At 41.3% G+C, this 26,191-nt stretch overlaps 1 protein-coding gene across 3 annotated transcripts in view; it reads right to left on the minus strand.

Annotated features, from left to right (window-relative positions):
* Positions 1–26,191, minus strand: part of VSTM4 (V-set and transmembrane domain containing 4) — an 88,771-nt gene that overhangs the window by 56,062 nt on the left and 6,518 nt on the right. For 2 of the 3 annotated variants that reach the window (XM_065671838.1, XM_065671837.1), the window contains exons 3-7: positions 18,426–18,494; positions 16,765–16,872; positions 12,676–12,709; positions 7,856–7,962; positions 6,996–7,057 (exon numbers count right to left, since the gene is read on the minus strand). In XM_065671838.1, the coding sequence (XP_065527910.1) occupies positions 6,996–7,057; positions 7,856–7,962; positions 12,676–12,709; positions 16,765–16,872; positions 18,426–18,494 (380 nt within the window). Of the gene's footprint in view, positions 1–81; positions 528–6,995; positions 7,058–7,855; positions 7,963–12,675; positions 12,710–16,764; positions 16,873–18,425; positions 18,495–26,191 lie in introns of those variants that run through there. The other variant, XM_065671839.1, reaches the window with a different exon arrangement.

A 26,191-nucleotide genomic window follows, 5' to 3' on the forward strand; every position in this document is an offset into this window, starting at 1 on the left:
AGAAATAGAATCGCACAAATGTAGGACAGGTGTCAACTCTAAGGGGTGAGCCTGTCCATCTTTTTTCATTTATAGAATTAAATATAACTGGCAGAATTTTGTCCGGCTTGTTTTAACGGCCTTTAGGGAACATCTTTGCTAACACTTTATTCCTTTTACAGTTGCAGTTATTCCCAGATTCTAAACCAACATTGCTGGAAATCAGGCTGGTTTCTTCTTATCCTTCACAAAGGCCCAAGGAAGTAATTAACATTCTCTGGTGACACTTTTATTACTCCAAATGTGTCATCACACAAAAATCATCTGCTGTGTGATTTTGTAAATGCACAAGTCTTGACACAATTCCAGCAAGAGATTTTATGTATTTATACAAACTCTTCCTTCTTGGGGGTAAAGACAGCAACCTGTGATCTGAATGGGAAAGCAGCCATATCTCAATAGTTTTGAATATGTTGTGTTCTGAGTGTCAACATGAATGTGTAAATAATATTCATGTTCCTATGTACATCTTAGATCCTAAGGAGAGACTGCAAAAGAAAAAAAAAAAAAAAGGAATATTTGTTTTGGAAGAGAGAAATTATGTGGACTGGATGGAATATTCAAGACTCACAGGGAGTCAAGGAAAAAAATGTTCACTCTTTTGTATATCATATATACAATGTTGCTTGACATCTGTGGAGATCAATAAAGCCTTAAGAAATTGGGAGCTTAAATCATCACCCATTGTTACGTACTGTGGAGGAAACAACTCTTCTAACAGAGGGTGGCACAGCTTTTAATTAAAATAATCCAGGAGAAAATAAGACCTGATTGTTTCCAGATCCAGAATCCACAAATTACTGAACAGATGTATGTAAGTTCCTTTTTCTTTCTCTAAGAAAGGGCCAATGATACCTACAGGTTAAGACTAATGAGAAATCCTACTAGGTGTGCAAAAAAAATTATTAATCCATTTTTTGCAGCTAGCTTTATGCATATGGTATAAAACTGCTTTCAATGATGCAGTGCTTAATTGTAATATGAAAATGAAAACAGAAAAAAGTCAATTCACCCATCAGGAACAATCTTGCAAAGGGTAAATTTGTTGTGGGGCTGAAACTGTGGGACAACGGGCTGGAGCACAGCTTAGAAGGCACAAATTTGCCAGCAATCAAAATCCAAAGCAGCTCTTTACATTTCACAGCTCTGACATGGTAATCACTCACTCACCTAGACCCCTTTACAAAAAGGACAGCATGGTCACTGGTTCTGATGTAAGGCGGACCTGGCTGTTTTGTTGTACAATGGGAAATGCACTCCTGAAACATAAGTTTTTCAGGTAAAGGAAATTTAAGCTTCTGGGCAGCTTAAAGGGCACCTGCCTTCATTGCTTGACTGAGGAGTATACACCGATGTGGAGCGCTGAGCCAAATGTGTAATGCTGAAAGCTTGATTTTGCTGAGTACATGCAGATGATAAGACCAAGTCACAGCCTTTTTAGTTCCACAAGTGAAAGCTATGTCAAGTTACTGCTCAGCACCCTTCTGCTTTAAGGACACAGCAGTAGCAGCAAAGCTGTCCTTTGAACAAATACTAGCAAATTCAGACTTTCAGACGTATTACTCGTTACAGAGTAAGCACTTTCCGTACAGGGACTATCCTGTCCTGCAGTCACTGGTGCTCAGTACACTGTCAGCACTTGGTCTATAAAGCAAATAAAGATGGAATTTTCAAAACTGCAGAAGGGAACCTGAGCTCCCCACTTGTTACATCTATAAACACCTGGGAATCCAGATCTCTGAGCTGGCTTTGCAAATCTCAGCATAAAATATAGAGGTGGTGCCTGAAAAAGGCAGGCAGGTAGAATGGGTGCCAAAGATCAAGCTTTCACCCAAAGTAAACAAAATTACTTCCAGAAATTCCCCTCCATCTTAGGTAACCGTAAGTCACAGAATCACAGAATCACAGAATCCCAAGGGTTGGAAGGGACCTAAAAAGATCATCTAGTCCAACCCCCCTGCAAGAGCAGGGTAACCTACAGTACATCACACAGGAACTTGTCCAGGCGGGCCTTGAATATCTCCAGTGTAGGAGACTCCACAACCCCCCTGGGCAACCTGTTCCAGTGCTCTGTCACTCTTACAGTAAAGAAGTTCTTCCTGATGTTAACGTGGAACTTCCTATGCTCCAGTTTACACCCATTGCCCCTTGTCCTATCACTGGATATCACTGAAAAAAGCCTAGCTCCATCATCCTGACACCCCCAGAAGGAGTCAGGACAAAGGAGGAGTTTGCTTTGGTAGATGAGGATTGGGTTAGGGATCAGCTATGCAATCTGGACATCTGTAAATCGATGGGTCCGGATGGAATGCACCCACGGGTGCTGAGGGAGCTGGCGGAGGTCATTGCTAGGCCACTTTCCATCATCTTTGGTAAGTCGTGGGAAACGGGCGAGGTGCCTGAGGATTGGCGGATGGCAAAGGTCACACCAATCTATAAGAAGGGCAAGAAGGAGGACCCGGGTAATTATAGACCGGTCAGCCTTACCTCCATCCCTGGAAAGGTGATGGAACAACTTATTCTTGACTCCATCACTAGGCATATCAAGGATGAGGGGGTCATTAAGAACAGCCAACATGGTTTTATGAGGGGGAAGTCATGTATGACCAACCTTATAGCCTTCTATGAGGAAGTGACTAGGTGGAGGGATGATGGTAGAGCGGTAGATGTAGTTTTTCTTGATTTCAGTAAGGCATTTGATACTGTCTCCCACAGCATCCTCATAGATAAGCTAAGGAAGTGTGGGCTTGACGATCAAGTAGTGAGGTGGATCGAGAACTGGTTGAAAGGAAGAAGGCAGAGAGTTGTGGTCAATGGCGCAGAATCTAGCTGGAGGTCTGTGACTAGTGGAGTTCCTCAGGGGTCGGTGCTGGGACCGGTGCTGTTTAATATTTTCATCAATGACCTGGATGAGGGAACTGAGTGCACCCTCAGCAAGTTTGCTGATGACACAAAACTGGGAGGAGTGGCTGACACACCAGAGGACTGTGCTGCCATTCAGCGAGACCTGGACAGGCTGGAGAGTTGGGCGGGGAGAAACTTGATGAAATTTAACAAGGGCAAGTGTAGAGTCTTGCATCTGGGGAAGAACAACCCCATGTACCAGTACAGGTTGGGGGTTGACCTGCTGGAAAGTAGTGAAGGGGAAAGGGACCTGGGGGTCCTGGTGGATAGGAGGATGACCATGAGCCAGCAATGTGCTCTTGTGGCCAAGAAGGCAAATGTTCCTGTCTCTCAAGTAGCTTTTACATCATTATCATCATCAAAAGAAAATCCCAGTCATCACATGGTGCTGATCCACTGGCGATCGAATCAATTCTGAGATAAACAACCCTGTCTACGCTATATGGGCTGAAGGTAAAAGGATGCTTCCCTTAATTAGCTCAGCTGCCCTCACTGAGAGTACTCTGCTTCACAAGTCACACAGGAACAATATGTATTCTGTGGTGGGGAACAAAAGAAGCCAGATACACTCCAGTAAAGCGGTTACTCAATGTAGGAACAGCAGAAGCTAACTCTTACGTACTGCGTGCATGTACAACATGTTTGAAGAACTAAAATTACTTGTAACACATGATATGTTTCCCTGATTTCAAAGTGGGATGGTTATATGATTTAGCAGAGGCCACATAAGTCAGCAACCGAATAGGGAAGATTCACTATAGCCTGTCTTATCAGTGCACGTATTCCTTCCCTTCAAATTTAGGGTGCAGATGATAAAGTCAACAAAAATTTTGCGTAAGTAAATATTGCAGGATTTGGTCTAACCTGAAGTCTTATCCCTTCCATTTGCTCTAGTGAATCACACAGGAGCTCCTAACCTTGGTGGTGCAAACCTTCAAGAAAAGACCCTGGAACCTTTTCATTTTGATGATGTTCTGCGACTGACATGCTCGGGCTATGACAACTAATCTCTAGGATGCAATGAAAGGCTTACTGGAAAATTTGTTTGAAGAAGTTTAAGATTCATCTCTGCCAACTCAAAGGGCTAAGGCTATAGCAGAACAGCCCTTGGAGAGCAGAAATTGTGGGCCCCTAGAATTTTCTTCTTCCTAATGACTCTCTGTGCTTCTTGCATGCTATAAAAACAATCCCTTTTTGCATTTCAGCATCTCTATTTCTTTTGATCTGTACACATTTTTCATTGATGCTAATAGAGAATGACGCTGATGGGGAATATTTTTGCAACAAGGGGAGCATAGAATTGTTATTCTGGCTAAAGCAAAAGCAATATGACTTAAGCAGAGTTTTAAAAATTCTTTACTCAAGGCTGTGTAATTGAACGCAATATTAGGCTTTCTCTCTTTTTTTTAATTTTCATTGAGATTATGTCCATATTTTATCCAGGTTATTGTATTCTTGTAAAATTATACTGCAACCCACTCCAGCACGTTAACAACAAAAGAAATTCTCTAGCTTATTATAAACATCTTTCAAGAAACCAGAAGCACATGTCCTCTGGAAATAATTTTGCTGGTATTTAGGTTATTACAAAAAATTTCCCAAAACACTAGAATTATTTTGTAATGTTCCCTTATACTCTCTCTTGTTTGCTTAGGTTTTCTAAAATATTCTCCTTGTGCCTTGTACCTTCCTTGGGTTGCACAAGGAAGTTGCAGAAGTCATCCAGAAATACAGCAATTTGAGTCTGTCTTTGTAGTGACCATTATCATGTGCCATCAGTGAGAAAAAGACCTAGCGCGCGGACGTCAGCTGTGCAATAGTTCTAGCAGAAAAAAAAAACCCTTAATCCTGCAGAGATTTGGCAGGATGATGGTTGGGTTTTGTTTGGGTTTTTTTTTCCCCAAAGCAGACTAAGAATTTGAAATCTGAGAACTTTTTGAAAACTAAAACAAAATGAGGAGGCAAGTTTGTTGCAGATCAATATAATGCTTCATTTAGATTAATTTATTACCATTTTGTATCTTTGTTGAAACTTCTTGTGCTTCAATTTGTTCAATTTCCTCACTGAAAAATCATTTAAAAGCAGAAAAAAAAATCCTTTTTTTTTTTTTTTTTTTTTTTTACTGATAATACTAAACCAAGGAGGTTTAACCATGGTGTAAAGGGAGGCAAGAGAAACAGAAATGGAAAACAGCTCTGGGGAGTGTCCTGCTCAGCTGCTGAATGCAGCCTGATAGACTGACTTGGTTTTAGTTTACTTTACCCTTTATTGCACTTTATTGATGGGTGAGTTCAGGTCTTGAAAATATTTTGGATCATTTTTCTTTGATTACTTTTTGATTTAAAACTAACGTTCATAGATCGTGGGTTTTCTGCAGGCTGCAGTGTCTCCCTGGGTGCACTCTGAGGTGAATATGAAAGAGAAAAGTGCAACATATGGAAACAGCTGCCAGACTCGAATCCAACTGCAAGACATTAAACTGAGTCTGCTGACTGGCAGCGTGTGGATCCTCAGTCACGCTAGGGAAGACAAAGCTGATTTCATTGTTTGAAAAAGCTTATTCTTGCTCACCTCTAAAGAGGCTGAACCTTGACTGGGGTTGCATAGGAAGTAGGGAAGAGCCAACAGCTATTTGTTATCCTTGGATTTATTCCAGAAAGAAAAAGCATCTGGAAACAGATTTACCTCAAGTTCAGTATGTGTTGATGTGCTTTTTGACCTGCAGGAAGAGTCTGAGTGCTTTAGCTGATGAGGGCTTCTCCTAGGAGGGCTGAAGACTGATTTCGGATGTACCTGTGTGCCTTGGCACAGTGATTAATGTAGTGTGTGCATAACAAAGGGTGGCTGTCATTCCCTGATGCCAAGTGCTCCCGTCTGTGTCTTTGTACTATTAGCATATCTTTGGCTTAACACAATTACCTCCATGGATATAAAGGTTTTATCATATACTTAGAGAACTCTACCTCTTCCACTACTGAAACCTGACCTGCATAAGCAGTGCGTGGGCAAGGAGCAATCCCTGCAGGACGAGGAGATGTGAACTTCGTACCCAAGCAGCAATATTGCCTAAGTTTTTACCTGAGCTGTTCTGAAGTCACCAGGTACCCTGGATCGTACCCTGACCATGCTTAAAAGGGCAGAGAGTATTTACTGAAAATTGGTGGGAAGGTTCCGAAGTCTAGGCCCCACTTGAAAGTCAAAGTCATCATAGGGGCTTCTGGGTTATTCACATGGCTTAAATTTAGGCACATAAATTTTCACTTCATCTAAGTTAGGGTGTTACTCACTCTGGGCTTTCTGTATTGCTAGAGAAGAAAGGATTCCCAGCAGGCAATTCAGAGCATCTAGTCTGAATTAGTAGAAGCACCAGGCTCCTACTCTCACTCACCTCTCTTTCTCATGATTATATAGAAAGTCTAGAAGACTACCCTCTTTATAAAGGCAGCTGAAGTTAGTTGTATAAAACTCTATGACCCCTGGATGTCTTGTTCAGGTATTGCTTTGTTACTATAGGAGAGAAGCACCACTCTGTTTTGTCTGGCATATATATGTACGGATTCAAACAGAAATTATCATGTGAGGCTTTTTTCCTTAGTATGAGCTATATACATACACCTTACACCTCCAATCCAGTTATTCCTGACTTACACCACAACAGGGTAGAATCAGGCTCCCTATTTCTGACTTGAAAAGTCTCAAAAGCAGTATGACCAGTACAGTTATAATTCTGTCAGTAACTGGTATATTTCCAAAGCACCAGCTGCCAGGGGAATGTGAGAATCACTTGCAGGTTTTATTTAAGAACAGGATACATTTGTAGACATGATGACTGCTGAAAAGGTGGAAAACATCATCCAGTGTAACCTAATGCTCAATGTGAAGAAAAAACCAAAGCCACGATAATTAATTACTTTAAAAAGTATTACTTTAAAAAAAAATACTATTTTTAAAGCCAATTTATAATTTCTGAATCTAAAGTTCTGGCAATAATACAACCATTGTATTGAGAAAGAAAAATATGGGGAGAATAATGTCATAGAAAATTACTTACCAGGATCAATTTTCTTTGAGGTTTCAAGAGCTTGGGCTTAGGAAAATTATTGGCTATTGGAGCTATAGAAATAAATATTAAGGGAACATTTTATATCATCGTCATTCACTGACATTTTTAGTATATACATTAGCAGTTTATAAAATACAGATTAATAGCAGATTAGGAGCAAATACATGTATTTATACCAGAGTTTAACTGTATTTCAGGTAATATTTTAAAATGAAGCATAGGGTTTACAAATTAGAAAAAAGAGCCCCATAGGATTAACAAATATGATATGCAAAACATGCTGTTTGTGTGCAGAATCCAAAGCAACTATACCCCTGCAGAACAGTCCACTTGTGATCTAACCCACAGTAAACCTTCAGGTCCTTCCTGTCCTCTCTCCCAGTGTCTTGGCACTGGCAGTAGAGCTCAGAAAGTACAGCAAGTGTTTGTGAGACTGACCCCAGAGGCAATGACAAATCTTCTTCAAAAGTGAGGCCCCTGAGACCAACCCAAGAGGTTGATCATTATCTGCTCAGCTTGCTTGATTTCTCAAGTGACCTGAAATTTTAAGAGTGCAGTGTGCTGGCTTCCCTCAGCCTACCCCCAACATGAAATTTCATCCTGCCTGAATATTGCTATAGAGGTTCCTCTGCCTCTTCTGATTACTGAGAGGTGAGACCTTTTGCTTGGACTTGGTGACTAGCTTTTCAATAGTTAAAGCTGCAGGGAGGCAAAATGTTGGTCCCAGGAGCAGGCACGGACCATTTCTTCCCCCACTAATGGGAGCAAGCGCAGGTCACATCCCACACTGGTATGCCACTATAATTGTGTTCAGGATTTGAAACACCTCTACATCTCTGTTATCATACCTTTTGCTGGGATGGCTGGCGGCTGCTCCAGATTCTCTTTCTTTTTCTTTACCTTCTTGGGCTGTAGAGGGGACATGCTTGTCACACTGGTAACTGTCTCCCCAGAGCTGCAAAGCAGAGGCCCATATGTGACGGAAAAGTGAAGGCAGTGCAGGGAAAGACAGTTCATTCCAGTGAGTTCATGCAAACACATCGCCTCCTACTTGTGAGAGTCCCTGCCCAACAACTTGGATTTTGACCTGGGGATATGCTGAAAAACTTCTTACAGGCATTGGACATGCTCTGGGTCTTGCATTTTTTCAACCATACAAGCTGAGAAACTCAAGAGTGTGATCTGTCCTGGGGCAGAAAACACAATGTCAAGCATAAACAAAAATCATTTTATAGCACCTATTCCTTAAAAACATGTATGACCCATTGCTTCAGCCAGGATGAGCTTGTACCTGTCTGTCCTTGAGGGCCAGAGGTGCAAACAGTTTAGGTGACTTATACAAACTCACACGGGATTTTTACCCTTCACATCTCCAAAAGCCTTAGATCATAAATCCTGCTGTGAATATTTAGGGTTTGGATACGCAGTCAGATTGCAGTCACTATCAGTGTGTGTCAGCTGAGCTGTGGTCACTGTGCAGTGCTGCTAGCTTGCAACTAATGTGAAATAAAATTGTATTTTCTTAACAGCTAATGAAAGATAACTTACAGCTGGGATGGGAGGAAGAGTGTATCGCAGTTAGTTATGATGGCTACGGTAGTGGAGGTGACTTGGTAAGCAGTTGTTGCTCAGATGCATATGACCATACCTGGGACTCTGAGAAAAATTAAGGCAGTGTGGTTGTGAAGATGTTTCTGTTCTGCGGTTGTGAGTTACACCACATAATGGGATCCAACCAGGGTCTCCATAGTCATAACACTGACAACACTGATTTCACTGAATCTTAAATAATTTGTCCCAGGTTGCTGTTCCTCTCCAGGTTCTTCTGCATAATGAAACATTCTCTTTATATTAATAGAATAAAATATTCAAACTGGGCCAAAACCTTAATGAAAGTTAAGATGTCTCAGCTATTGCCCACACAAGAATAACAAAATAACAGACATTATCATTTCACACATCCAAATGAATGGCATTGCCATTGGTAAAATCACTCTGGATTTACACTTGTGTAGATTACAAAAAGACTCTGGTTTGCTGACTTTCCTGAGTTCTGTTCCATGTACTCAGTCCAAAACCTAGGTTTGCTGCCAAGCTTTCTTTTTTTAATGTGTTTAAAAGGTAAAATATTTTCATGATGCATAAATAAATCACACCAGTTATGTAAACTGAGGGTTGCATTAAAATAATTTCAAAGTCTGCCTGCACTGTTGTGAACCTATCCCACAACAACCATTTGTTTCTATATTAAAAACAAAACATGAAATGGTTTTAAACCGGCAGGAAATGAAGCTGTCCTGACTGGCTCCATTGCCCAAACACAGCAAACTGTGAAGAACAAAGAATGCCAAAAAGGGGACAAGAGTGCTTTTTTTAATGCTTTTGGTTTTAATAATCCAAGGTCATTAAGGCAGATGTGTAGCTTAAAGATACTATTATTCTGGTATAGCTACTTTAAGCACAATACATGAAAAGGCTTAGTGTCAATTCATTGCATTGGTTATTCCTGCTTTGCCACTGAAAAAAAAGTGAAGCTACAGAGAAATGTATCCATGGCTTGCGCTTTTCTTTTAAATGCCAGGGCCATACAGGGTTAACTAATTCTGGGAGATACAATAACTGTACTTGCTGTCTTAGAACTGTGCTCCTCAAACTAAAGAAGGCTCAGAAAAGACTCCTTGGCTCCGAAACACTGCCTCTTTGTGAGCCTGTCTTGTTCTATTTCTAAAAGGAAAGTTAGTTTTTTATCTCCAGCTCCTCCTCCAGCCTCCTGGCTTCTATTTCAACAGTGTCACATTGTATATTTCTTGTGGGACCTAATGAGTTTCTTGAGAGCAAGAAAAATACATGAGTTTGGGGGGAAAACCTGTGGAAGGTGTCTAACAGTCATGGCACTGGGGCAGCATTTTCTCTGGAGGTCATGGCTGTCCCAAGAGATGTCAAACTGCTACAGTTTTGGGTTTACTATCCTTGTTAGAGTCAAGGAAGTTGGACTTTTCCTGTTGTCATCTAAGTCAGCAGAGGGATGACAAAAAATCCGCTTGAGTGAACTGGGAGCTGCTTTGGTATTTTCCAAAGAGGGAAGCTATGTGAAAGGTGCCAGGGATGGACTGGGTACTCAGTTCTGGTTCAGTCTGGCAGAATTTGACCCTGCAGTGTTGGACTAGCAGTGTGGAACCAGGACGTCTGTATGGGCAGATTTCTGGGTGAATACTTTTTTCACCTCGAGCTATTTGTTTCCAGAAGAGCAGTCACCAAAGGACTAGGGAGTTCAGGCCAAAATAAATACAAAAGATGGAAAAAAACAATGCCTATTTTCAAAGCTACACCTCCTGAGGCTTTCTGGGTTTGAAAACTGACCACATGATCTAATAACAATGAAGAAAATAAGAAGGATGATATTTAAAGGACAAAAAAACAGCAACCCCAAAAATTGAATTATGTGGTTTGAAAACACCAAAATAGTTATCCTTTTTATTTAGGTATTTATTTTTAAAATGTGGGAAAGAAATGGGTTTAGGTTAACTCTTTCTTTTTTTTTCTTAACGTGTTCTTGGTCAAGTAGCAAACCAAAACTTAAATATTTGCTTTATCCTGCCCAGGAAATCTGGATTTAATTTCCTTTTCTACCAAGGCCATTTTGTGAGACCTGGGGCAAATCATTTAGACCTTTATGCTTCAAATTCCAATAAAGGAAAAACCACCATTATGATGTCAAGACATAAAATGTTCTAAGATGCTTAGGTATTACTGCTGTGGGAGTACAGACATTTCTTAGACACCAAACTATCAATGTAAATTTGAAGCTGGATTCTGTTTTGAGTTTGAAATATCACTAAGGGAGTTGGAGCTGAGCCTCTCTGATCAAGGCTGAATTTTGCACAGCATAGTCATTTTGAGTGACAGGAATCTCATAGAAAAGAGTTCATCAGTTTGGCCTAGTGGATATTTAGACACTGGAGTTTGGGTTTAAATGTGTGAATCAAGTTCCAAGACAAGGAATTCACGGGTGAAGAGAAATGAGTTCAAAGGAGCAGAGTATAAAATAAGTGGTACCAAGTGTGAAAAAATATGATACTGGTAAAACTTTCATAGCTGTCTAATTTGCAACCCTGAAGTCAATGCACTTTACACATGCACTTGTGGGGCTTTCATTAGCATATCTTATTACACTAAAATGCATGAAACTGTATTTTTATCCATATAGACTTATGCATTTCTTGTGCTTCAAGATATTCCATTTTACAGTGAAGAAATAATGTTGGCTTGTTTTCCCCTGATATTCAGCCATTTAAGTTCAGTGTTTGCAGTAGTATCACACATCTGTTTCCAGAGAGGCAGATTCTATAGCACAAGCCCTTTTATCTGAATGCCACGCTCCATGGTTTCAGTCATCTTTTCAGTCTGGTCTCTTTTTTCTCCTCTTCTTGTGCCCTCTACTGATTTACTTTGATTTCCTCCCTCTTCCTCTTCTTTTTTTTTTTTTTTGTTTTGGGGTTTTTTGGTTTTTTTTTTTTTTTGGTGTTTTTTTTTTTTTTTTTTTGTAATTCCAGCTTTGTCCCAGGAGCTGATAAAGAGGAAAGTAAAAACATCCAGGGGAAAATGAAAACTGCTGAGCTGTCTGTAAATTTTTGGTGTGGTGCAATGGCTGGTCAGGGTCACAGAACAAAGATCTTTCCATGAATAGCATGAAAGTTTCAGTTTGTACTGGCCTTTCCTGAACTCTCTTTTATTTTATTGTGACTTTATTTATATCTGAGTGTCAGTCAGATTGAATACAGAGATAACCCCATGAGAATGCACTAAAAAATACACTGTTTGCGGGTGTAGAGTATGCTCTACTTGGCATTGAATCTCATAGAATCCTTACAGATACTATGAGAAATAGTATCTCTGATACCAAGTGATACTGGGTTTAAACTACAAGGCTAGAAACACATGTTTTATGTCACTGAAAACTGGGCAACAGCTGTTCTTCTGAGTTGTTATAAAGCATTCCTCTTTAAACTTTTTTGTTTGTAAAATACTTCTGTCATCTTTTTTTTTTTTTTTTTTTTTTTTTTTTTTTTCCTTTACTGCATTTACAGCACAATTTATATCTCAGGAAAATCATAGGATGGCAGTCAGTTTTATAGCACCGTTCAATCAAAAACTTGCGGATGTTGGTGTTATTTAAAGAGACAAGGATTAATGACTGAAGCAAAAGGAGAATTTTTTCCATCATTTGGAGTCTTCAACTGGGAATAGCCTGTGGGCCTTGAAAAGCTGCTTTTGAACTCCAATCTGTTTTCCTGGGTGTGGGAATCACTGGGTAACACTGTGGTTTGTCCTATATACATGCATGGTTTAAGTCATTACCATCTAGTGAGGCATCAGGAAAGCCTGGAAAACCATACAGGATGAAAGTAGGTTTCTCCAAAAAGCAACTCAGAGCCTCAAGGAGAAGCTTGTCACTGAAGCACCTGCAGGACCTACAGCTAGATAGCCCAGATAGATCCCCCTTATCATGCACAGCAGATGTTGGCTTTCAGGCACGTTCATGAGTCATGGGCCTGGGATCTTCCTGTAAGCATTTTGGAAAATATTACTCATATTCTTCAGCACAGATAGCAAAACAAAAATAAAACTGGTGCCTTGGGTTAAAGCAAAGAGAAGTGCAATCTCCTACCTGTTCTGGGGGCATTTCACCAGGTAATGTTTCACTGTTAAAGGAAAGAAAAAAAGAAGGAAAATGTGGCTTCACACCAACACAGTTTATGAGTTAAATGAGGCACTGCAGATAGACCTATGTTGCTGAGACTGCGGAGTTGCCAGGTTGTTACACTGGGAGAGCTTCTAATCGTCACCATACATTATATTGTGCATTAAAAAAAACTGACTAAAACACATAGGCTTGGGAAAGAGGAATGTATCAAACAACAGCAGAAATCTGCTGTGGAAGTGCTGGGCAACACACATTCCAGTGGTCAGCCCAGCCAAAAGACAGCTTGGTAAGGACATGCACAGCAGGCCAGTAATTTTACTTTGAAGACTTTTATTTCCCTTGTGGTGCCTCTATTTATTTCCAGAAGCCTGAAATAAACCATTCACCCACAGGAGCCACTACTGTTCCTAATGTAAGCTAGACTGTGGCCTCAGGCATAAAGGGATTGCCTCCTGGGATCAGATCAGAGGTCCAGTCCAGCCACTATGCTGTCCCTAACAGCTGTGTGTGTGAGCTATATAAATCCTTCTGCTACACATTCCTTTGACTCCGTAGTCCTGAGCAAGGGCAGCTCACCCCACTGCAGCCATTCAGGAGCCACAGTTATTAAGATGCTCTTTGTAGCTTAGTGGCTTCTGTGCTCTGCCTAAGCTGTGCAGCATGCAGAGACATGTAAGCAGGAGGAGAGGCTCTGGCTTTTCTGGTCAACCTACTGCCAACTTATTTCTCAGAAGGAAATGAGGGTGCATCCCTGGTCCATGATATGAAGTTGGATACAACACAGACACCACCCTCCCTTTATGTTCTCCATTCTTTAAAAGGCCATGGAAACCAGACAATAGTGCACTACATGATCATGCCCCTCTCTACAGGAAAGTTTTTTCATATTTGGTCTTACCTCAGTTCTTCCATTCTAAAGAACCTCCTAGGGGGTGTATTTCAGTTCTAAGGAAAGGGAGCTGAGAGCACTAGGAACTGGGGCTAACACAGAGGCCAAGTCTAAGCTAGCTTCTATCTGGCAGTGCTTCCATCTATGTCTGGCCTTTTAAAGATATACATGAGAACAGTAGGTCTGACCCTTCAGGAGCAAGGGGATGCTCATGCACGCTGTTGACATGCTTCTAATGAGCATCTCTGGGCATGTATTATTCTGTTTTGCCCTGCACTAGATACTCCAAGCCTTTGAACCAGGGATTGGGAAGAGCAACCACTCCTGTAATAAATGGGCATAGACCTCTACATAACCACAAAGGAGTTGCCAGCTGCAACCGCTGCTGCTTCCTACAGAATCCCATAGCTACCCTGTGCCGTGAGCCAGCCCTAGCTGCATTGCCAATCCAGTCAAACCAAGCGACCTCCTTTGGTGAGGAACTGAGTTCAGTATTACCCTTCTCATGTCAGAGCCCTGAGGTGAGCCAGAATCTGCTCAGGCTTCACAGACAGACACTCCAGAGGGATCATTTCCAGCTTCCTCCACAGCAAATCTCAACTTTCAGTTTGCGTATGAGTTGCTCTTTATCCCAGGCTGGGCTGTTCTTGTAGAGGGCTGGGCAGAGTTTTCCCTTCCTCTTCTCCCCTTACTTGGATGTCTGCCTCCACTCCCTATACACAGTGCTAGGGCACGGCAGTTCAACCTCTTTGTGGTGTTAGGGCTGAGGAACTGGGAGAGGAAGCTGGAGTGGTGGGAGAGCAGAGGGGGCTGTTGTTGTCTCTGTGACAGGGGTGGGCTGACTGAAGAGGTTCAGGGAGAAGCCCTGATGGAGATCTGCCCAGCAAGGTGAGGTAAGGAGATAGTTTTGGTTGTCCTGGGCCCCTGACATGTCTCAAAGGGAAGAACAGAGCCAGGCGTTTCTTGAGGGGCCTCAGAGGAAGGTGATGTGGCAAAAACCTCATTGAAGGCGGAAGGCAGCTGTGCCTGTAGCCTGCCTGGAGGTTTGAGGTGATGCAGAGGGAGAATTGCTTTGCTGTTCCTGTCTTTTCTCCTTCTCTCAGGGAAGGGTGGACTTCGTGATTTCACTGCAGGCTCTTTTCACATGTATACTAGCATCTGCCTAGTCCAGCCTAGGATGGGCATACAGAGTGCTGAGAATGAAGAGGAAGTAACGTAACACTTTTTTGAGGAGTGATGCCTTATTCTAACAGTCTGAATCAGAGAGTACTGCTGTTGGCTGGCAGGGGGCTATAATATGGTCAGACCCTAACCCCTGGAAGGTGCTTCTAGAGGATGTAGAGGAGTACTGAGAGAGCAGGGAGCTCTTTGTGCCCTATGCCCATACGGCAGAGTGGAAACAGCACCTTCCAGGAACTGCTGCTCCCTGGGGCCAAAGTTCAGGGCTGAGCTTGCTACCCTGGCCCAGAGGTTATGCAGAGAAAAAGCCATATGGGGCTGGTGGAGACCGTGTCTGTCACTGCTGCTTCTTCCACTCCTGCTTCAGTAATTTTAAGTCCCTGATGCTGCCTGGATGCTGAGGCAATTAATGTGATTACGGAAAATACTCTGATCAGGTGGTCCTGGCTGACAGACTTGCATGAAAATCTCATCACTGTATCCTGAGTGCCTGTCTGCTAAGCTTTATGCTGTCATATTTCCATTGAATCCATAAGTTTGATGTTGCCAGTGTTTTCTGGAAAATGTTCAAAATCTAAATAAAAATTTGGTGAAGCCTGCAATTATTCAGATATGAAGGTAGTGAAGAAAGGATCCAGCAGCTCAGAAGGGATTACTTTTTCTTTGTTGTATATGCTTATTCTGTATTATATTCTATATTAGTTCTATATTTAACTGATACTGGTTCAATGTAAAGAGACTTCTTCTCCAAGTTGCTTCTATGCTTACACTAACGTAAATCAGCAAAAGCAGAGGCAAATTCTAGCCCAATGTCTGCTCAAGAAAAAACAGGATACATCAGCATGTCTACTGCTTGGAGCTTCAGGGTGACTCACCATGACCAACGTACTTAAGTGTGGGTACTCCCTTGGCACAAAACCAGGGAGAATAATGTTGATCTTGCTCCTTCCTCTTGGCAAGCAGAGCTGTTGGAATCAGTTAGAATCAGTTACTCTACTGAGTGCACTACCGGGAAGACAGAGCCACAGCCTGAAATGCGTTTGTGGTCAGGCAAGGACTTCTCTGTATACATCTATTTTTTGCTTACATGTCTTCTGCCCTGTGTATCTGAGTCACTCATTCCTTCGTGGTATATGTGTGGTGCTGAAGAAGCAGTAAAGTCACAATTCTATCCTGTCATTAACAGGACAAACAACTAACCAAACTCTTTTTGAAAGCGTCTGTGCAGAGATGGTCCTTTCGCTCTCCTCTGTCATGGTAGCTGCTAAGTATGCTGGTATCTCAACCCCACAGCTTGTGTGAGGTCTCCAAATAAACCACTCTTAAATCAAAATGAAAGTAGAGCTTGCACCTGTTACTCCACAGATCTGAAATAGCGCTTTTGATTATAACAGGGCTGCTTTCATGCAGATGTAGCCTCTTTGAGAAACTCTCTCTGAGGAAGAAAAGAATGAAACAGTAATCCTTGATCTTGAAAGATTATTATGAAAAATCAAATCCGACTGATGAAAAGATGCTTTAGTTTCAAAGAATGTTACAAAAAAGAGAGGGCTAGTAACAACCCCCATATTTCCAAGAATATTGCCAGCTAGTCTGGAAAGGAGAATAAAACAGGACAGAACAAGATTGCTTTGAAACCCCTCTAAATATCTGCAGAAATGTCACTCATGCAAAATGTTAGATAGATCTGATCAGAATGCAATTTAACGATACTTTGTCTTTCCTGAAAGAAGTTCCAACAGCCTTCAATCTATGTTTATGCAAAGCTGAAAAGTTTTAAAAAGCCCAATGCAAATTTAAAATACCTTTGTTCTGGTCTTGCTGGCAGAAATGGGTTTTTTACTACCAATTTTTTGTTGTTGTTGTTGTTTTTATTAAAATCAAGTCAAGGAGTTCCTGCATTCCTGCTTTTCCTGCATTCTATTTCTACCCCCTCTCCCTCTTTGTAAAGGCCTTGAAGACAGCAAGAATGATATTTCACTCACCTGTGGACCTCCTCCTGTTCAGAAGTGACTGACAGAGAATGACAAGTGTAAAAAGGAGGACGCTGATAATTCCTATTGAACACACAAACACCGCATACACGTACAGATCTGAAAGCCAAGCATAGATGTCAGTTGCAGCTGTCTGATTCACGCTTACAGGATAGAAGAAAGTTACACCTACAAGATCTAAATAGGCTCAAAAGATTTAGTGTAACAGTTCAAAGTAATTTGACTCTCCTGAGACTTTCATATAGTACCCTGCTCAGTTTAAAATTTGGTTGGTGTTTCCATAAACGCAAAGAGGTGTGCTTAAAGTAAAGCAAAGTAAGAGGGCTTACTTTCATGAGGGAGGAAAGAAGTGCTGACTTGGTGGAGCTTTTTTTCCTTTTATTTTTTTTCCCCTTTTTTTTGTTTGATGGCTGGTTGGGTTTTGTTGGTTTTGGTTTGCCTTGTACACCAACAAAAAACTAAAAGGAGCTCAGCTGGATTATTTCCCAGTTAGAACAGCTGTACTTTTTAAAACAAGCAAACCAAAAAACCCAACAAGCAAACACAACAAGAGAAGTGGCAGTGGGGAGAGCACTGAGTGGCTGAGGAAGAAGAAGGAAGTCTGCCATTGCTCCTTCTGGTGGCAGCACTAGCTTGAAACTTTTGTATATTTTTTTTTCTTTTTCAATCTACAGCCTCAGTCTCCCTTTATGGCTTTCATTTGGGTGCCATAACACATTCCCAGTGGAGCTGACAGGAGTTGTACCATGGCAGATCAAGATGGAGTATTTTGTTCAGAAGGAGAAGAAATCTTTAATGACTTATTTCTGCTTTTACTAGAACTCCAAGTAGAGTACTTTAAGGATGCTCTACCCATTAATGCCTTGAAATGTCCTAAGGGAGCTTTACTGGCTTCTTTCCTGCTTCGCAGAGAGGAAACTAAGCCTCAAAGGTCAAGTGCTCTTGTAGAAAATAGTGTTGCTGGAACTAGACCCCTGACCTGCAGTTCTGTGCTTTGTTCCCCTTACGCAGTACAACAATATAGTTTGTAAATTGTGGTTTAAACAGGAGGTTCCCCATAGAATCAAGACCATCCTGCAAGCAAGCAATCCTGCCTGGCAGGCAGTGCAGTGGCTGCAAATGCTCTGTTGGTGCTTTGTGATGTTCCGGATTGGGGTGGGAGGAGGAGAAGGGAATCCCAACTGTGTGCAAATTCTGGATTTCAGTCTCCTGGAAAGAAAATATTGCTTGCCTTGAAAATCAAGGGAGCTTTAAGCTTCTCTTGTAGTGCAGAGCATGTTTAGTAAAGAGTTTCTAAGGCTAGCAGGAGCATTGTGTGCTCAGTGCCTCCTCAGGCATGCTCAGCACCTTCCCAAATAAAGGTTTGCATTTGTGTTGTCTGATTAGCCAGGCACAGGTTATTTTCCCATTGACCATCACAAATGTATGAGAAACTGAATATATATGAGAATATACGAGAAACTGAAGCTGGACCTTCCATTCTCTTTTCTCCATCATCCCTTGTACCTTGTGGGATGCTCTCTCAGGCAAGGCCTGATTTTGCACAGGAACTAGCAAAACTGATCCTGATTGAGACATTTTAGTTGTCCTGTAGCACTGATTAAAATTAACATCTTGTATAGAACCAGTAGCTGTTATAGACGCATCTTTACCTTCGAAAAACTTCCAGGCTTCATGGTTTTTCTTGAAAGTGGGATCATCATCAGGTTTTGATGAAATCACTAAAAAAAAAAAAAAGCCATGACAAGAACTGAAATTGTACCGCAGGAAAAGTTGGGACCTCTTGTAGTAAATGTAGTTCTGCCTTAGACTTCAGCACACCATGATCTTGTTTTACCTCACAGGACATTTACCTTCCAATGAAACACTTCACTTCCAAAACAGCATTATAAAAACATCTTCCAGTAGATCTCATCTGGCTTGGCACCCCCATGAGGGCTTCATTGCTTGATACTGCCTCCCTGTTGTCATCTTACCCATTTATACATGCAATGTGTGGCTCTTCAATTGAAAGTTAAATTCAGCGAAGAAGAGCAAGAGAGTAGAAATGCACTTTAGAAGAGCCTAGGCTTTAGAATAAGACAGCATGTGCTTGTAAGGTCTGGCTTTGTGGGAGTCTGAGTATCCGAGGGAAAAAGCTACCATTATGGATGCAGCTGGCTCTGTAGTTATTCCGGCTCTGTGTTCTAAGTTAGCCAGGAAGACTGCACAAGCACAAGTTGTACCAGCTCACCTTTACAACTTAGAAAAAGAGCTGATTGAATCGTTATGTTATAACCCAGTTAAGAGGGAAAATAGCTGCAGAGTTTACACAGAATTCTCACTGTTTCAGAAGGAGGAACAGATTACAGAGCTCTACAGTCAGCAAATGGATGGATGTCAATATCGTAACAGCTGTACAACCTAGCAGTAGAATCCAAATGCTCTGACTGCTGGATCACTGTTCAAAATGTTCTCTGCTCACCCCAGCCAGACTGTTTAAGCATGCTGACTTTTCTTGATGACATCAGATTAGATGATGCCTCTCATGTTGATCCATGATTTTTATTTCTGCTAGCAATCACTGCAATGCAATAAGAGTCTAATGTTGTCCTCCATATTGCCAGTGAAGTTTGAACATCCAAGAGAGTTTCACATGGCAAAGCACTACAGAACAAGTATCTTACTGGAAAAGTAATCCATTAAGGCATGCTCCATAGAGATGTAGGGTGTAGAGCTAACACAATGGTTATGGAACTGCTTTCAGACTAATGAAATCTTCTGTTCAGTTGTGATGGGAAGCTCATCCTGAATATTTTAATGTATCTACTACTTTATTACAAGAAAGTATCACACATGTAGATTTTTGGCAAGTGTTTTAGAATAACTGCCCTGGGAAAAAAAGGCTTTTGTTCATTTTTGGAAATAAAAGGAATCTTGCCTTCCTGTATCTTGCCACATTTTTACCGTTAGAAAATGCCACATGCAACTAATAATTAGTATAACTCAGACACTGTTCTGTGGGAAACTCTGACACATAAACTTTCCAACAAGACAGACTGTTGCTATCATCTCTACTTGTTTGTGTTGTCCATGCCAGTAGGATTATAATTGGACTGCCTGATTTTCTGTGTTTGTTCTCCTACTTGTAGTGTCTTCTCTTGAACTGTAATCCCTTTGGAACATGTATTGCTCTTCTTAAGAAATGTGCAGTACATTGCCTAATGGGCTTGAGGGATTACTAAACTGTAAATGATGGTTTGAAGTTGCTGCATATTGTTATGAACAGACCACTCACTATTTTGAGTTTTCTGATAGAAAGGCAGTGGGAGAACCATCTCTCTGATGTCTTTTTTTTCCTCAAATATACTGTTTTCTGGTGTATTTTTTACTGTAATAAAGATCAGTAACTTGGTTTTAGACTAACATTAACCACACAGGTTCAGAAAAAGGACAGATGCCTTTGATAAGACGATGTGGGAAAGGGAAAAGTTTGACCTTAGCTTAGAAGAAAGATGTTGCATGGCTGGAGTAGAAGACACTTCTTGGCAACATCAGGACATGGATTTATCTTGGTTTTACTACTAAGATTTAACAATAACCTTTTTATAAATCCTACTTGATATCTTGTGTTCACTACACATGAAAGGGCAAACCAACAGTTCAAATTTCAGCTGGGCCTTCTGAAAATACTACAGAGTTTCTGTAGCTGACATGTGAGTCTATGAACAGAAGACTGTAAGGACTCCATCCCCATCAGATGAGGCTCCTTTTCTGAAGAAATGTATTCATAGCAGCCTTCCAATATCTGAAGGGGACCTGCAAGGATGTTGGAGAGGGACTCTTCATCAGGGACTACAGCGATAGGACAAGAAGTAATGGGTTTCAACTTAAACAGGGGAAGTTCAGGTTAGATATAAGGAAGAAGTTCTTTATTGTAAGGGTGGTGAGGCACTGGAACAGGTTGCCCAAAGAAGTGGCAAATGCTCCATCCCTGGCAAGGTTCAAGGTGAAGCTGGACAGAGCTTTGGGTGACCTGGTCTAGTGTGAGGTGTCCCTGCCCATGGCAGGGGGGTTGGAACTGGATGATCGTAAGGTCCTTTCCAACCCTAAGCATTCTATGGTTCTGTCCCTAAAGTAGAAGCCAGGTATGTAGCTAAACTTTTTACTGCCATCATTGCACATTTAGAAACTAATGCCTGTAACTCAATTGTTTTTCCACAAGTCTGATATGTGTATTTGTATAAATATATGTATTGCAAAAAAGTGTATTTGCAACTTCTTAATGGCCTGCATAAATTCACACCTGCAAACTTACTACCAAGTAACATCTGAATAAGTTAATAGCAGATTATAGACCACACTGCAATCTGGTAAAGCATTTTGCTTTGTACAGTGCTATGCTAGGTGGATGACAAAGGCTATGTACTGAACTGCTACAGGCTTTTTCTACTTCAAGATTCTGAAGAAGCCAAATGACCCTTTTCCATTCCCTCTGGAAATTTGTCTAGCACAGTCACCTCCTCTTCCTGTGTGAATAAGAACAGGGATATAAATGCTATTTCTGAATCCATATGATACACAGGGTTGTGAGAAATTTACCTGGTGCTTTAATGTAAAGATACTATTTTGAACTTGGGCATAACTGTGGACACATTAACTGTAACAAAATATTAGACAAGACAGCAACCGTGATGTGTGTGAACACTGTTACCTTATTTGATAAAGCACAAGCAGTACAATTTTAGTATCAAAATGCTTTGAGCAATTTGTATTGCTCCTTTTGTTTCATCCTGGATCTAACTGTAATATAAGTAAATCCCTTTGCAATAAAAAGTGTAACCAATCATAATATAAAATACAAAATGTGTTTGGAAGAAAATTTCCTTGAAAAGCCCAAGTGCTACCATTGGGGAAATTGGAGACTTTATCACCACTCTGGAAAGAGTTACCTTCCCTCTCATGTGTAGCAAGTCCTGTACGCTCACAGTGCATTAACAGAATGCTAGCTAAGGAGGTCCTTTGTTTGCAGTAAAGAGGCTTTTAGCAGCAAAACAGTTGCTATGGCATTTAAAGATACGTAATTTTTCAGTATCTTCAATCTGGATGTAAAATTAGAATAAATACTCTTTCTGGGGGGCTGGGGTGGTGATGATGTCTGCCTCAGATCCCCACAGGGCTTATTGTTGCTGTGTTTAGTCTACAGGTGGGCCTGACTTCCTTCCTTGTCTCAGGATTCTGGCTCTGCTTTGGGTCACGTTTGAAGCATTGAGAAGCAGTACAGCTGACCAGGGTGAGAAAGATGAAATAATGAGAAACTTGGTGTGGTGGAAGGTGTTCCTGCCTGTGGCAGGGGCTTGGAACTAGATGGTCTTTAAGGTCCTTTCCAACCTAAATCATTCTGTGATTCTGAGTCTCAAATACCCACCCTGATTTTGTATTCATAAATCATACTAAAAATTGGGAGAGAAGGGGCAGGGAATGGCATTTAAGGGGTAGACTGAAAATTTACAGTTTCCCTTCTTTGCAGTAACCAAATTGATCTGGACTCACAATTTGGCTATGAAGAAAAATGAGAGATTTCTGCATTTCATTAATAGCCTGAGCAGCAAAGAAAGACACAGAATGGCTTTTTGTAGGAGGGGTATGACACATGATCTCACAATATTTTATATTGCTTTTTCTTCTGCCATCCGTGCTGCAGCATGTCCTTCCCCTTCCAAGCACTCCTGACAGATCCGTATGTTTCCCTATAGGCATTTAAGAAAGTCGATCATTCAGTGAATGAGAACACTGTTTAAACTGCTGACCTGCCCCATGAAATGACATAATCACAGAAAAAAATCTAAAAATTATTCTCCATCTGATTTTCTCTCTTTTTTATTTTTTTCCCATAAGCCTGCTTATTATTCTGCACTCTTTGGGCACATCTATTGGTCTATTTTGCAGGTTCTTCATGAAAGAAACACATTACTTGTTATCCATTGTATGTTTTAGTGTACTGCTCATGGAGACAGCTACCTGGTCTGGTGCAACTGAAACAGCACTCTCCTCCTTCACTGCTTCTCTCTGTCTCTTCACATCAGACCTGGCCTTCCCTGCCCTCAAGTTACCCTCAGAAATTCTTCTTCAAAACACTGGAAGAAAAGCTTAGTCTATCCTCTCGAAGACTCTGGGTTTGAACAATGGCCTCCTAGCCTTGCTTGTAGGCTTGCAAGCCTGACCATCCATTCAAGGCACTGTTGAAAGTGGCCACATTTGGTAGTTACTTTCAGCCTCTCCTCCTGTTCTCCCCTGGCACAGCATTTGAGCCACTTGTTCTTTGTAGGCTGAGATGAGGGCCTTGGCTTCCCTTTCCCACACCAGTCATCAGCTTTGCCCCTTCCCAAAGGTGGAAGGCTGAGGCACTTGGGATGATCAGACCTCCTGGTTGCCAGTGGCTGTATCTCCCCTTTCAGTCAAATATACAGGAATGAAAGAAGAAGAGATTGGGAGAGGACGAGAAGAGCCAGTTCCTAGCCAAATGCAGGAACAACAGTGAAGAACAGCTGCTGAGTATGAGACAAACTATGCCTGAAGTCTGTCGGGCTAAATCATGCATGCAATAAAGTTCCATTTCATATCCCTGTGTGGTTACAAGACTAACCACTGTGCCTTGGCTCCAGCCACTCAACATGGGGTCAGTGCTTATAAAACTTAATGCCCTCCAGAGATTAAGATGGCTGAGTTCAGGAGATGTTTTTACTCTAGTGTTTTTACTCTTACCTGTTTAAAAACAGAAGAGTGAAAACAGCAACAAAAGTCAAACAAGAAACTGTTCTTTGAGCTGTGAAGCTAATGAATCCTGCAGTATGTCCAGGAGCCCCAGCTGCTGACTGCGATGTGGAAGGTCACTGGACAGAAATATGGCAGCTCAAGAGCAATAATTAACTACTTTCTTCTTACCGCTTTCCTTCAGTGAGGAAGTTCATATGGATCTTCTCTCCCTTCCCCCTCCCCCCCCCCCACCCCGACAATTTCACATTACTTGTACAACCTTAATATCTTTAAGACTGTTATCTCAAAAATCAGCCCATGGATTCAAAATGGTGCAGACTAGTTGATAGTGTGATCATGTAGGCTTTGGTTTCTTTAGGTTATGGATTACAGATGGCATTTGGCTGCAGGATTACCTTTCTGACCCATGGTACTTATTGCCCTGGTGATTTGTATTTAGGAGTCTAATGTACTTTGGTGGAGTTTTCTTTTAAGTTCTGGTTCTGTAATCCTCTGCAAAAGAAGTGTGGCTGGGGCCTGGGTGTTGGAGGGATATGCATTTCCCTGGTGCAGACAGGTAAAGGGCTTGGGTTCCCATTTGTACTTGGGTCCTGCTTTGTTGTTATTTATATTTCTGACTGTCTGCAGTCAGGAAGCAGAGGAAATCCCAAATGAATGTCATGGAGGTTTTCCAGACAAGTTTTGCATGCCCAATAAGACAAAATAGTTTAGACTAGGTTTTCTTGCTGTTGCTTAAAATTGATCCATCATCTTTGCTACTAATCCAAACAGAACTTCAGCTTTGGATCATTAGTGTCTTTCATTGTTGCTAGTAATAATCAGCTAATTACATTATGTTAATACCATGATTCCTCAAGGCATTTTTAAACATTGCTGGTCAACATGAAGCTGCTCTTTATCTCTTGTTATATTGTATTTTTCACATCTTTGTTCTCAAAATTCTGATAGATCAAAGAGAAGTTTGTGGTACCTGAAAGCTACCCATCAGAGATAATACACTCAAAAATACAATTTTTTACTGTCACATTTCTCTCCCTGCTGTGTTTGTAATACAAAACTAATACAAAAACCTGAACGACACTTGTGAAGCTGGCATTGAGGGAATATGATTTAGATTAAGATTACATAAACATGTTCAAATCCATCTTGAAAAGGCCTGTAGTCAGTAGAGTTTCCTCTGACCAAAACTTGTTTCAGAGGAAAGCTAGGGCCATTTTCACCAAAACACAACATAGATAAGCAGGATTAGGGTTTTCCAGACGCAGGAATAACCTTTTGGGGTCTAAACACAACAACAAATTTAGCATGAACAGGAACAGCAGAAAGTTTGTGAAATACAGTTTCCTCTTACTGTGATTGCTGTGATTGCTGGATGAGCTTCTTGAATTTCCAGACCCATGGACCAAGCACTCAACCTTGATTTTTTGGCAATATCTTTAGAGCTGACCCTGTGGTAAGCCAATTTTTCTGTTTATAAAGCCACAATCAAGGGGCTAGTTTGCCAGCTAGCCCTAACAGTACAACTGCTGAGCTCAACCGCCTCTTCAAAGGCATCTGTCCTCTAAATCCAGTTTCATCCATCTCTGAGTGTGTGGGTGTGGTGGTGTTATAGATTTGAAGGAAGCTTGTTTTCAACTTGGTTTTAACCCACACTTGTTGCTGGTCATTTCTTTATCTGAAGTTCAATGTCAGCAGGCATTCACTGCTTTTCTAGCTCTGCTTTGTGGCTATAAGTAGTATAAACAAAAGTAAAAAAGTGACACTAGAAATGTTACTTGCCAAGTGCTGCTGGACAAGAACTGAAAGCAATGAAAACACCAAGAGAGATGCCAAATACAAATGTAAAATATAATGGTTCTATTTCTGGCTGACCCACTGCACATTCTTCAGAAAATAAGTTCATTTCTCCCTGTTTCTCTTTCTTTGTATTTAAATAATAATAATGGCATTTGTTTATTTCCACTAGCAAAGTTGTAGAGACCTTGCATTGGGTCTGACTGAGGTGGAGTCCATTTTCTCCACAGCAACCCTCATAGTGCTATACTTTGTATTGGTAGCTAACAAGGTGTTGATAACACACCAGTATTTTGCCACTGCTGATCAGTGCTCATAAAACATCAAGGCTCTCTCTCCAACATTGCCCCCTCACTAGTAGGATGAGGATGCTCAAGATCTTGAGAGGGGACACAGCTAGGACAGCTGAGCCAAACCAACCAAAGGGATATTCCATACCATATGTAATCTGCTGTTGTGGTTTAAACTCTGTGTTTTGACTTCCAGCCTGGGCAGAGAGCTGATAACACCGATTGGTTTTAATTGTTGCTAAGTAATGTTTATTCTGGCCAAGGACTCTGTGAGTCTCATGCTCTGCTGGGGACGAGGGAGGCCGGGAGGAAGCAGAGACAGGACACCTGACCCAAACTAGCCAAAGAGGTATTCCATACCACAGCACGTCATGCCCGGAGAGGTAACTGGGAGTTACCCGGAAGGGCAGGCTCTCTCTCTTCGGGGGGGTCAAACTCGTTCGGCGGTGGTATCGTATTCTCTTGTTATTTTCTCTTATCAATATTATCATTGGCGGTAGCAGCAGTGATTTGTGTTATACCTTAGTTACTGGGCTGTTCTTATCTCAACCCGTGGGAGTTACATTCTCCTGATTCTC

Source organism: Lathamus discolor, chromosome 3, assembly GCF_037157495.1.
Source record: "Lathamus discolor isolate bLatDis1 chromosome 3, bLatDis1.hap1, whole genome shotgun sequence".
Lineage (NCBI taxonomy): Eukaryota > Metazoa > Chordata > Aves > Psittaciformes > Psittacidae > Lathamus > Lathamus discolor.